Raw genomic sequence first — 14,339 nt, forward strand, 5'->3', positions numbered from 1 at the left:
TAAATCAACTCAGCTCGACGTTCTGATCATATAAGTATACATTTTAATGGGTCTATCTCTTTTTGTTCTGGTACTTACAAACATCGGACCAAAGTTATAATACCATTTCATGCTCATGAAAGGTATAAAAACAAGGCGAAATAGCAAAATCGGCTAAAAACGGCTAATTTTTTTCTGCAAAACGGCTAACAAATCGGCAGCCGGCTAAATCGAAATTTCTCCGGCTGTTTGCTATCGCAACCGGCTAAATCTAGCCGGAAAACGGCTAAAATGGCAACACTGTATGAGTCGCTCACCGTCTGTGGCAAACGACAGTGAGCATGTTGGTGCACATGTGCGCGCAGATATTCGTCGTGTGTATCCAGTTTAAGTCACTTTTGTGTAGAGATGGGCGCAGGCCTAATTTCTCCGGCCCGGCACGGCACGGGTGCAGAACCCACATGCGAAAGCACGCACGGAGGGAAAAGCAGCGAGTCCCGGTCAAACCCGTCATCACGAATTTTAGTAACGTAACGTCATGTAACGTATTTTCAGATACTTCGTCTGATAAAAAAGGAGGAAAGATATGGAACTTGGAACATTAACCTTAAATATGTATTTCAAATATAATTACAGCAATTTTTATACAAATTGTCTTGCCCAATTACAAGAGACAATTTATTATTTTTAATACAATACACAACATATTATTAATCACATTAACTTTGTAATGTACATTTACGATTCGATACGATGCAAAAGTTCTGGATTCCAAAAAATATCGTTAGAAAACTATCGAGTAAAAAATATCGGTATTGAATAGCAAAAATATCGATATGGACTCGTATCGTATCGAAATTCCTGTCCCTACATACAACGAACTTTTCGATTTTTGCCCACTGTGCGACCGTGTTTGGAGAAACCCATGATACAAATATTTATAAGGTACAATCGCTTAGAGCCAACTTTGGGCTGGGGACGTTTGCTAGCAAGGTGTATTAAACAAGGTGGTGTTGGGGCGACAGCTGAGTTTTTCGCCGTGGAGGCCATTACGTCAAAATGATGTGTTTGTTGTAACTCATACCAATGACAGTATGGACATCAGCGTATAATTTGTTAGTGTAATTTTTTACTTATATACGGCCAACACCACCTTGTTAAATACGCCTTGTTTGCTAGCATTTTTTAAATTTTCTCTCGCCGTCATTTCATTGGTTTTTTTTTTATTTTCACTCAAACCAAATAAAAATATTTCTGTCGAAACAACAAAATTTGAATGTACATACATACATATGTATGTATGTAAATAAATAAATTTAAGCAATTGTGTATAAGGAACTTCTGCCCGCATGTTAAAGCGAAGATTTTGGCATAGATTTAAAGATATTGTACCTTAAAGGCACTGTACTGTTCCAAAGAACTACATATCTTGTGCTTATATTAAGTCAAGTGATGTTGCAAAATATGAGCCGAACATACATAGGGGCAATTTGGCAAATCCATTTTCATAACACCACAAAACTCGATCCATTTTTTCCTTCATACGGTAATTGCGGGAACTAAAAAAACTTGATATTGCTTTGCTTGCAGAGGACAAGCCTTTAAAGCAGCAACTCATTTTTCTTCTCCAAATTTTTAAATTTTTTCCCACATTTGAATAAAAAAATTTTCAAATCATAAAATTTCATCTGTTTATTTTGAATTTATTTAACATTTGAATCATTTCAAGAGAGTTTAATCAAAATGGTTGCGTTCCAGATGCTTCACGATTTGCAGGTTTTTATAGGAAGTCGTTCCAGGTGACCACCTCCCATAAGGTTTATTAATGGAGAAAACAGCTGTTCCCTGCAAATCGTGAATTTCGTGAATACCGTGAAGCATCTGGAACGCAACTAATGCTAGCAAACGTCAAAAAAAACCCAATGGCGGACGAATTGAGCGAGCGGTTTTACCCATGATACAAAAAACAAGGTAGTTCCATTGTCACTTTTTCGTCGCCATATTGACAACCTGACAATTAAGCAGATTGTGACATTTCGTGCTACCATACCCAATATCTAAAATCCTTCAAATTTTCTTATTAATTTTTTGTCGATTTAAAAATATTTTGTTCTTACATGTATATTTTAAGTTGTGTGAAAGCTGACAGTTTATAGAATTCACTAGCGACGAAAACAAAGGGAGGTTAAGTGGGTAAACCTTACCTAAGCCGATCATAAAACTTGCGACGAAATTTCAGCTTATGCCTATGGGTCTTGGCAGGAATGTAATCCCTGAAGGTTTAGCTTAAAATGGTTCTCGGGATACATCCTGTGATCATGTTACTTTCCAGAAGGTGTCGCGCCCCTTTTTCTGTACATATTTCCGCTGGAAAAATACCTCATCTCAGTATTCTAGGTACATGTTTCCAGAGGTATCTATGCGTAACATATATGTAATACTTCTATATTGGTAGTAAGCTAACATCTCAATGTGTAAGCATTCCGAAATCAAAGCGAGACAGTCTAGTATTGTTTTTGTCAATGTATTGTGTACTTGAGTGCCGTTTTTGTAAAAGTGTCGTGTACATGTTTATTTACAAACGTATGTGTTCCTTTTCTTTCGTAAGTGTTTATTGATATATCTGTACTGTAGTGTTTTCGGACGGTACTAGCTCTTACTGCCAATATAGGAATATTACATATATGATGCGTAACAAGAATTTTAGTTTACATATTTGGTTTATACCGCTAGCTCTTTTTTAATGGCTACGAGATCGTTTTCATATATCCCCATTTTTCATAGGTTTGGGATTGATTTCAGTTTCCTCTATTCCAAGTTCTACGGCGGCACGCCGCATTTTCCAATAAATCCATACAAAGTTCCAGGACTCTATCACAAATACTTCCAGAGATATGCACTATGAAAAATTCGATTTGTGTGGGAGGTTCCACACGCCCTTTAGATATCGGTTTTGTTTTAGCCTATAACCATTCTTGTAAAATTTGTGTCCGAAATTTCAAAAAAATCGGTACAGCCGGTATGGACATTGTGACTCCTCAAACGAAAGGAACTAATGATTGCAAAAAATGAAATCAAACATCATAGTTGACCAAAAAAGAATATTAGACTTCATTCTCTCAACTTCTCAGAATGTAGTAAAGCTAAAAAACATATAATAAGATTGGATATATTAAAACAGTCTCCAAACATTTACTAAAGACGCCCCTGGATTACACAAATCAGTTTCATTTAAAATTTATTTTTTTCTATTTATTTCATACTTCATTTGGGTGTGTCAAAATTTAATGTGGAAAGAATATGTGTTGCTGGAAAAATTGCTGTTGCTCTTGCTCGAAATGTGTAGTTTCAGTGTCTGAATTACATCAGAATCATCATATCCGATATATAAAACTACATTGTGAAATAATGAGATGACATGAGGACACTAAAAAAATTTTAAAATATGTTCACTAAAATTGCATTAATACTTAAATAAAGATTTGACAAGTTTTTATCGAATTTAATGTAAAATTTAAACGTTTTTAAGATAAGAGATTGATTATTTTTAAAAGGTATATATTAATACAACTATTTTCTGTATAATCCCAAATTTAGGATATAAAATCTCCCACACCAAAAAACTTACAATTGGGTAACGCCGCTTCGAATTTTTCACAATTGAGCAATTGTCAAAAATCTGCTTTTTAATCAAAAGGTTGTTTATTGAAACTACCTTCTTTTTTGTATCATGGTTTTACAGGCTAACCTAATATTCGCGGCTTGCGTTTTGGTTCGCATGCCGTCGAATTTGTTTTTTTGCTTCACCCGAAATTGACTTGCATGCGTTTGCATTTGATTTCATTGAGCGAAACGTCAAATCAAAATGTCACGCAGAACAAAAATTGGAAATTGAGTTAGCTTCATACGCACGCCGTTCAATTTCGGTTGATCTCATACAAGTTGCGTGTGCATGAGAAATTTTTGACAATAAATTGGCGGCGTGCGTGAATATTAGGTTAGCCTGTTACCTTTAAATATTTGTATCATGGAGAAACCCGTAGAAACTTCAAGTCGTTATCGAAATTTAGGCACAGTAAAAATCGGTAGTAGACCGCAACCACTTGAGTTACATTTTATTTTTTTATTTATTTAATTTTATTTTTAGTTCACTTCATGATACAAATATTTAAAGGTAAAACCGCTCGCTCAATTCGTCCGCCATTGGGTTTTTTTGACGTTTGCTAGCATTTTGAGTTTACTCTCTCGAAATAATTCAAATGTCTAATAAATTCAAAATAAACAAATGAAAATTTATAATTTGAAAATTTATTTATTTAAATGTGAGAAGAACTTAAAGTTTTATAGAAGGAAAATGAGATGATGCTTTAGCGGCTGCGCTAATACCGTTTTTACCTGCAAGCAAAGCAGTATAAAGTTCTTTCAAGTTCCCGCAATTACCGTGTGTACGCAAAACTTGATCGAGGTTGGTGGTGTTACGGCAGCGGGTTTTCCCAAGTGCCTATGTGCACTAGGCTAATTTTTGGAACACCACTTGACCCAAGATAGTTCTTAGCAAAAGTGCAGTGACTTCAAGGTTAAATTTGTTTAAATGTATGCCAAAATCTGCGCCTCAGCATGTGGGCAGAAATTCATTGCACTATTGCTAACATTTATTTATTTACATATGTACATACATAAATACATATGTACATACATATGTAAAGGGTGTCCGGTTGCAGAATTGGGTTTTAGATGTACAGTTTCTCCCTAACCGATGAGCGTATCGGCGGGGTGGGGACAGCGTCAGCTTCGTCATTCGTGCGGGTTATTTAATAACGATGTCTCAGTGGACGGGTAAACAACATGCGTTCGCAATCGAAGCGTATTTCAAGGTCAATGATTAGTGACTGCTACGTTTTCCCCTACGACGACCCCTTCGACGATCTTACCCCTATGGATTTTTTCGGTGGGTATACCTCAAAAGTAAAGTCTACGAAAAAACCCGGCGACCATCTCAGCACTAAAAAATATGGTTCGTGAGGTTAATGGTATCCCAACATCACTTCTCCAGCGAGTGGCTCGGAGTACGGAGGCCAGATTTGAAGAGTGTATCCGACGTAACGGTCAACGTTTTTAGAGGAATAATTTTTAAAAAACAAAATCCGCACTTGTTTTCTATGTAATAGTTATTGAAATAAACTTTTATCATTAGTAATTCTTTTTTAATTTAGCTTTTAATTCCTAATTCTGCCACCGGACACCCTGTAATTATGTACATTCAAATTTCAATGTTTCGACAGCAATATATTTCTTTGGTTTGAAAGAAAATAAAAACAAACTAATGAAATGACGTCGAGAGAAATTTTCAAAAATGCTAGCAAACGTCAAAATTCCCAAAGCTGGCTCTGAGCGATTGTACCAAGGCGAATTTATATAAGGTGGTGTTACTAGCTCAGCTGATTTTGTGTATGTGTTTCGCCGCACGGCTTCTGATATCAAATTGAAAAATTTTGTTTGAATTTCTACACACACTCTTACAGATTTTGACAGTTTATGCCGTCAAAGCAAAAACAAAATACATGTAAATTTTTGTTTTTGTGCTCCTGCTATCACCTTATATTAATTCGCCTTGGATTGTACCATGATAAAAATATAGTAAGGTAGAACCGCTGACAGTCACTTTTAAAATTCTTGACGTTTCCAAACAATTTAATTTTTAAATTTACTCACAAACTCACCCACACAATTTCATTTTCAATCTCAAGCAACAACAATTTCGAACAATTTCAATTTTTTATTTTCACTTTTATATGATTTTAAAATGTTGGCAAACTTCAAAAAAAAAATCATGGCCGACAAATTGAGAGAACGGTTCTACCTTGCTATGTTTTTATCATGGATTGTACCTTATAAACATGGTGTAATAATAACAAGGTGTTGTCAGTAACTTAATCTCACTTTTTCGGCAGGTCTATTCCGGTCACGCATTTTAAAGTAGTAGAAAAAGTACTAATTATTTACTACTTTTAATCCGTTCATGCGTACTATTTCAAATTAAATGTAGAAAAATGTTTAATTACAGGCCTATAAGCCTGAATATATGTTTGTATCGTATGCTCCACACAGGTTGCACATATATTGTAACTTATAAAAAAGTACAGGCCGTAAAATAAGGCAATTTCCTATAAAACTGTAAATGATTTTTTAAATAGATTAGTAATAATAATAATAGATTGGCGCTTACATATATGTTAGCGTTTGGCCGAGCTTCTCCTCCGACTTGTGGCGTGCGCCTTGATGTTGTCACACAAAGCGGAGGGACCTACAGTTTTACGCCGACTCCGAACGGCGATTGCATTTTTATGAGAAGCTGTTTTTCATGGCAGAATACACTCGGAGGTTTGCCATTCCTGCCGAGGGACGACCGCTGTTAAGAAAAAACCTTTTTTCTATATTTTTTGCGATGTTGCTTTGACCAGGGTTTGAACCCAGGTGCTGCGGAGTGGAGCGCGCACTGCTTGCCACTACGCCACAGCGGCTGACATATAGATTAAAACACATAAATATCGATAATATAAGCGAAGTCGTAATTTAACCATGCTGCCACTCTATTCTAGTGTATCAGTAGTCCATTTGGCTCGAGATTATGACAATGCAGCAAAAGATATTTAATATAAAAAAATCGACTTTCCATACGATTTTTGTGTACGTCTTTTTCCATTGATAACTACGATATCTTTTATATTTTATATTTTGAGGACAAAAATTATACAAATCCAGCAATTTTAATTATTAATATCGTTCTGAAAACACCAAGTTCTTTAAAAATCACGATAAATGAAATACTAAAATGGAGTATTTTAAATACAATTTCCCAACTAATAGCATTATAAAAATTAAGATCGGCAGCACTGAAAATAAGCATGCCGATCTTGTCAAAATTACAACAAACACGTCGCTACTGACAACACCTTGTTATTATTTCACCATGCCTTATAAATATTTTTATCATGGTTCACTTGGGTTGTAGCACAGTATACAGTAATCCAGATAGCCAAAACAAAAAATGTAAATATGCTTATTTGACATTTTGTTTGAATGTATTGGTTGATATTTTTTCACAGTTGTCGTTTTCGTTAACCCAAATGAAATCCAAATTTAATATTTTCTTATAGTGAAAAATATTTTCAAATCACATAAAATAAAATAACGAGAAAAACCAAATTCCAAGCAAATCAAGCGTAAGCGATTATGACCGGATGTAGTTCCTACATAAGTCAAACCATGTTCCGAACACAACTTTGAGTGAATAATGGTGGGCTGACTTTGTAAAATGGTCCCATCGATTAGGCGCTAAAACAAGCATTACTTCCCAGTGGGAATTAGGAGCACGTAATAATACCTTATTAGCAACTTACTCTTCACCTGGCAGTCATTACCATTTCCCTGCCGAACGTCCCTTACTTTTACAAAGGCATGGCCGCCTTATGTAAGTAGGAGTTTAGAATGTACACTTGGTATCAGACATACTTCTGAGCCGCTTTACAAAGTAAGTTACGTGTAATGCAGAGAAGTCGCTCGGAGTAGTTCGGCAATTGGAGATAACTTCGGCTGCACGTTACTTTGCAACTGACAACGTAATGCGTCGTCGGAGGTGTTCATTTTGTGCTTTACTAGTAGATGACATTGGCCATGATGACAATTTTGGTACTAAAAACTGAAAGAAAACATGGCTTAACTCGTAAGGTGCTTACCTATTTTCCCAGTGGGTTAGCTTATTTTGGAATGTACAAAATTTGTATGTATTTCTTCAGCCGCTTATTCACATTTGAAAGAGGATAATGCATGAATTAATGCAAGTAAAGACGGTTTATGCAGATAAGCAAGCGCGTTTGTTAACCGTATAAAATGTATGTACATATATACACTTATGCATACATACATATATATCAAAATATTCAGAATGACGAGATGAATTGGTCCAGGCCTCTCTGTTTGTAAACACGCTAACTTGAACAAAATTTCGATATTTTAACGAAAGTCGGTGTCGAAGTTGCCTTTGGTATAATTTAGGTTAGTGTTAAATTTTGGCGAAATCTGCCAATAACCGCGAACACCTCCCACGTAGTAATTAAAATATTTTTGTTTTATTATTTTTTTACGAATTTTGCTGTTCAAATTTACATTTCAAATATATCAACAAACATTTGTGGGTACTCTTACATCAGTCGTTGCCTATGAGTTAATGACAAAAAAATCCTATACATTCACAATATTTCATGTATTAATTTTCAAATAAGCATATTGTCAATGGCTGGTTTACTGTATACTGTGGGTCATGATAAAAACATTACAAGGTAAATTCATTCTCTCATTTCGTCGGCCATGATTTTTTTCTGACGTTTGCCAACATTTTAAAATCATATAAAATTTAAAATAAAAAAATTAAATTGTTCACAATTGTTGTTGTTTGAGATTGAAAATGAGAATGTGTGTGTGAGTTTGAGTTTTGATTTTAAAATTATATTGTTGGCAAACGTCAGACTGCCTCTCAATGGTTTTACCTTGTTATGTTTTTATCATGCTGTGGGTTGTAGTTTTTTGAAGTCGACTCATTATTTTCTTAATAATTTTTTGTACTCAATACACATTTTCGAAGTTCAATTCGTTCTAAAAGACTATTCTGTGCTATTTAAACTTTCGTACAATTTTAGTAGTTACTTATTAGAATATTGAAAATGTCAAATCAGCTTAGTGATGCTAGTGGACGATGCTTGATATCCAAACTAGGAAAGGACGGTACCAATTGTGTTAAATTTAGATATACTATCTTGCATTCTTTAGAGGACGATATCATAAAAATTGATGTGAGATACAAGCTCGGACAAGTAAGTCAACTTCCTTCAAAGGAAGAAAGTGGCTTCGCGGCAGTTGTAAAAGATAAAACTTTCCACGCGAGTAATTCCAATGAGACTTCGATGTATTTTGTGGTGTTGCCAGAAATGAATCGAATATTGAAGGCGCACAACATTATTTGGAAAGACCATGTGACGAAATTTAACACAAAGTGAGTACATATTTATGCGCGTATTTATATATCGGCGGCTGAGTGGAAGATCGACTTATCTCGGCAGCCAGTTCGAAAACATCGTATCTCAGAAAACTTTCCAATAACGCTTTATTTCAGAATTTGGTTGAAGAACGCCCTATTTCACAATTCGGTTCAAAAACGCCTTATCTACACATTTTTCAACATATTTCAGTTGTGATAGGGCATTTTTGAACCAAAATCTGAGAAAGGCCGTTCTTCAACCAAATTTTAAAATAGAGCGTTCTTGGAAAGTTTTCTGCGATAGGGCGTTTTCGAACCGTCTGCTTTGATAAGTCGATCTTCCACTCAGCCGTCGACATATTAGGGTGATTGACTCGGTTGTTTTTCGGACCGGTTTCAACCAGTATTTGTTTGAATATTTTTGAGCGGTTTTTTGAAATCTTGATTTTTCTTAAACCGGATATTTATAATCGGATAGACCGGGTTGTCACCTATATATGTATTTAGTTTATTTCCATGCCAGAATCTAAAAATTCTTAAACTCAAATTCATCAAAAATAGAGGAGACTTTTAAAGCTTTATAAATCGAAAATCTTTATCAAAATATCACTTTATAAAGCTCTTTACATCTATTTTAGCTATTATGAATACGGCCATTAATATTTATTTTTATTAAAAATGGAATTACATACTTAGAACATTTTCGTAAATTATAAATCTGAACAGTGAGAAATTTTCCACTGTAGAAAATTGCTTAAACAAGTAATTTTTAAGCAAAAAACACAACCGACTTCAATTCTCATATAAAAATTTAGGAATACCGTTCCAATGATCGGATCTAAACCAAATTAGTACGGGACCACCTGTGAGACGCTACCTTTCCGATGGAAAAAGAATTATCGAAATCGGTGGTCCAAAGTTATGCGGTAAGATACATAAAAAAATGTATATATTCTGACGAATTGATAACCTTCTCCTTTTTTGAAGTCGGTTAAAAAGACGTAACAACATCGTAACTGAAATGGAAAAAGTCGTAACTAATATATATATATTTTTTTCAAAAATTGATTGGGGAGTTGTAATTCGATGAAATCCATCTATCAATCAAATACTTAATTTGAATTTTTTATTAGTTGCGAATTTTTGTATTTCAGCGACGATGTTTGTTACGTCTTTTTGCATTTCAGGTGCCGAAATCCGACAAAAAATTTCTCAAAAGGCTGGATTCCCCGCTTCCCGCAATTTCTCATTTCTCACACTACTCAAAAAAATTAATGGGGGTTTAAAAAAATGAAACTAAACATAAATTTAGACAAGAAATGTGAAAATTAGAACGTTAAAGCTTCAAAATGCTACAGCCTGTTAAAAATCACCGAAAATTTTGGATTTTATTTTCTCCGTTAATTTTTTTAAGTAGTGTATTATCTGCCTACATTGGTAGGAAAGGCCAAGCCAACATTTTTATTCTGTACTATCAAAGCCAGGCAAATTTTCGTGGACCCCCACTTACAACTCTTGAACGTCCATATTTTTCACGCTGACGTAGATCCCCGTCGAGCCCACTTTGGGAATCACCGATCTAAATTAACGATTTGCTGCAACTTAAATGAATATCACAAACTTTAATATACATATATAATAACCAATATTTGGCAACTAACTGTCAGTTTTCGAAACCAAACTATTTTCTCGGTGTATACACTTAGAAAAAAATCTTAACCCAATTATATAATATGTTACCAAATCATGTGTTCTTTCAGAACCTTATACTTGGAAGAGAATTTCATCTTTTTGGAATGCATATCAAGTACTGGACGCATTAACAATGGCAGTCTGGCATTTAATAATGCAAAAATAGTTTTGCGAAAATTAGCCCAATTTCATGCTACTTCATTGGTGTATTTAAAAAAGGTTAGACAGTGAGACATACTATATTTTGTATTTATGTATATACATATGTACGTTCAATCACTCTTTCTGTTAAAGCTTCCCGTAGATGATGTTATATATGAGACTTCGCCCCTATTGGCTAATGATGAGGTGGAAACCCGCATGAATGCTGCCATTAAAACTATAGAAGCATACTGGCCCGAATTTAAAGAAATCGCTACAAAAATGCGCAGCTGTGTGGAAACATTTCGCAAACGTTTAACTCATCTGTTGGATAAAAATGGGCAAACGTTGAAAGTTATCGCACTTGGTAAACCATACATGAAAAATATGCATTTCCAATACACTGGAAATGATGTTGAAGATGTTGTGTTTGTATGTAATTTTAATATATGCACTTATATGTACATGTATGTATCTACACTAAGGTGGTCCAAAAATGCATGTGAAAGAGTAAAGTGAGAATTGTAATGTCTCACCCTCTAGGACTTTTCTATACTGAAAAAATTTACAGCCCCGTGTTTTTTATTTTGAGATAAAAAAAAACAATTTTTCGTAGAAATGGGATAGAATTCTTGAAATAAATATTTTTCGATAGTAAAACTCGGCTTTTCTGCAGGAGACTTCCAATAACAATACCCAATTGCTTATGTTACCTTTTTTTTTGGGGTAAATAAACAAACGGTTATTAGTATCGGGAGTTTTCTGAAGTGAATCATAGTTTTCCGTTCGATTGATTTTCAAGAATTCTTCTTTTTTTTTGAACCACCCTGATGCGTACATACATATGTATATGGGCATTGATGCAAATTTTAATTTTATATTTTTATTTTGGCAGAGTAACTTCAGTAATTGCTTCGTTGGCAGTTGTGGCTACGATTTAAATTTATTCCTCAATACCTGTTTGAACTTCGATGCTCTGACTCGGGAACGTTATAAACTTCTTCATTGCTACTATGAACATTTCTCCGGAACATTGAAATCTTTAAACGAAAACTCCATTCCCAGTTGGCAAACAATTTTGGATGACGTGCACAAATTTGAACTTATCGGTTTTTATGGTTTACTTTGTGAAATGCCATTTTGTAGTGAGAAAAACGATCTTCCGAAATGCTATATGCTGGACGAAATGAAAACTGAGGGAGTTATGCCAATTTCCCTTGAACAAGAGTATAAGTTTTTATTTAAAAGTGCACGCGTTGAAGATATGCTCAAGTATGGATTGTACCGTTTTAATGAAATTCGTGTATGGGATTACAAAACAAATTGGGAGAAAAAACCGCAGAGCGTGAGTGATTTCGAATTGGATGCACCCTTAAAATGATTAAAAAAAAAACTGTTTGTTTACATATACATATGTACGAAGTTAAGTTATTTGGATGAAATCTTTATTTCAGCTTTAATTAAATCTTTTTCTTGTTCCTTGTATTTTTTATTTGCTCTTCTTCAATTGCTTCTGCAATTTTTGAGTGCCAAGTTGAAGCACCTTTTTGCATTCTTTGAGTTTAGGTATATGATTTGGACTAAGTCAATGCCGTTATAAAGCGCCCGCAGTTCCTCACTCCAGCTTCTTCGGCAGCCAATAGAGCGGATTCATAGATCTTATATAGAATAGTATTCTCTTATTTACTCGTTGGATATTCAGGTTAACGCTATTAGCGCTTTTTACTCTACATTCCTACTAAATACGAAAAATCGTTTACAACTTTGAAATTATAGCTGCCTACAGTGACATGTATCCTAACAGTGTGTTTTCGCCAGGAGGTATTTCGTTTTCTTGCAAAAGGAACTTTCATTTTTGACGGCATAACGTGTTGAAGTTTGGCACAGAGGACAGAAAAACAACAAAAAAGTTGTCCATGCATGCATGTAAAAATGGTATAGAATTCTTGAAAATCAATATTTTTCGATCGGAAAACTCTGGCTGTTTTCGGGAGACTTTCAATAATAATAAACAATTGTTTATTTAACAATTTTTTAATACTAAAGATTTTTTATTTGTCCGCCCATTGAATTCTACGGTGTTTTGTGGGTTTTGGCAGACTTATAAATTATAGTTGCAAAAATTATTTATAAGAATTCTATACCATTTATACGATAAGTGGTTTTTCCCCATATAAAATACATGCAAAACGTTGGGTGCATTGAGTGACCTCTAAACATTTTTTGATTTCAAAAATAAAAAATTAGGGGTATATTTTTTGATTTCAATATAAAAATTTTTTTTCGATATAGCATAAAAATGCCGACTTTACTAAATAGGCATTAAGTTTGAAATTTGTGAGCAAAATCCTCCACTTATATATGCCACTTTGAAAAGGTGTTAATAACGCTTTGTTGCAAAATAAGCTTCCTATTCTTTCGCGTGTTAATCTACCGTCTAATCGAATTTACTAATCAGCACATCATTGATTTAGAGCTGTTGGTGTACAAAACCCCAAATATTGGTGTGTCTTAATTACCAGCAAATTCCACGTTAATACAAGAAAATACCCTTTCCTATATCTGATTTAAATTTTTTTTTACAAATTCTCTCTAATTTAATGAAAATATTATTTGTGCAACATAAATGAACAAACAAACAGAAATGATTAATTTTCCAGTGTAAATGCTTACACACATACATATGTTACACAATACCACCCGAAGCTAAGCTAAAAAAAATATAGCGTACATGCAACCCCTTTCACGAGTCTTTCCTAATTATGCTGACACTTCAGCAAAATCACAACAAAAAATTATAAAAAAGGAAGAAAAGAAAAAATGCTGTCAGCCACTTAAAGGCACATCCTTTTTAAGTTTTTTCTTCCCCCTTTTTCACATTTTAAAATTTCAAGTGCTTCAACCCATTCGCACTTGAACAGGAAGTGCATCAAAAAATTTGATACATTTTTTTCGCAGCCAAATCAAATAAGAAAAAATTTAATTAAAAAAGAACTGTTTTCTTCATTAAGTAAAAGGATCACGATGCTATTGCTGCATCCTTTTATATAACACTCGCAAATACATACATACATACATATATGTTTGTACAATAATTTTATAAATGCTATTTCGGAGATAAAATGCATTTTTCTTGGGTGATATCAAGGGTTGCTTGGACTGTTCTGTCATACAGGAGGGCGAAGCAGTTACATAAGTATACAGTAGTGCAACTAAGTATTCGATTGTTTATCTTATAGAATGGGAATGCGTAGATATTCACAATTATTATTTTCTAAACTTTGAATTAAAGATTTTTTATTTTTTTACACGATAAAAAATAAACATTAGAAGGGCATTAAAAAATAAATAAATTAAATTAAAAATAAATAGAAAATTAACAAAGTTTCTATCAATTACACCAAAAAAACTTGTTTTTTCGCTAATTTGTTTTCCTTTTTAGATAGTTTTTCCTTTAACTTTTAGTGTTGTAAAATAATATTTTTTTTTTTTG

The 14,339-nt window shown here is 33.9% G+C and overlaps 1 protein-coding gene across 1 annotated transcript; it reads left to right on the top strand.

The window, feature by feature from the left end:
* Window positions 1–8,681: 8,681 nt before the first annotated feature.
* On the top strand, window positions 8,682–12,227 carry LOC108360445 (uncharacterized). The gene is made up of 4 exons (XM_017612724.1): window positions 8,682–9,028; window positions 10,774–10,924; window positions 11,000–11,278; window positions 11,742–12,227. The coding sequence occupies exons 1-4, from the start codon at window positions 8,700–8,702 to the stop codon at window positions 12,225–12,227; spliced, it is 1,245 nt and encodes a 414-aa protein (XP_017468213.1). The 5' UTR covers window positions 8,682–8,699.
* The last annotated feature ends 2,112 nt before the right edge of the window (window positions 12,228–14,339 follow it).

This window comes from Rhagoletis zephyria, unplaced genomic scaffold (assembly GCF_001687245.7).
Source record: "Rhagoletis zephyria isolate East Lansing unplaced genomic scaffold, Rhagoletis_zephyria_1.1 Rzeph_scaffold_00016, whole genome shotgun sequence".
NCBI lineage: Eukaryota > Metazoa > Arthropoda > Insecta > Diptera > Tephritidae > Rhagoletis > Rhagoletis zephyria.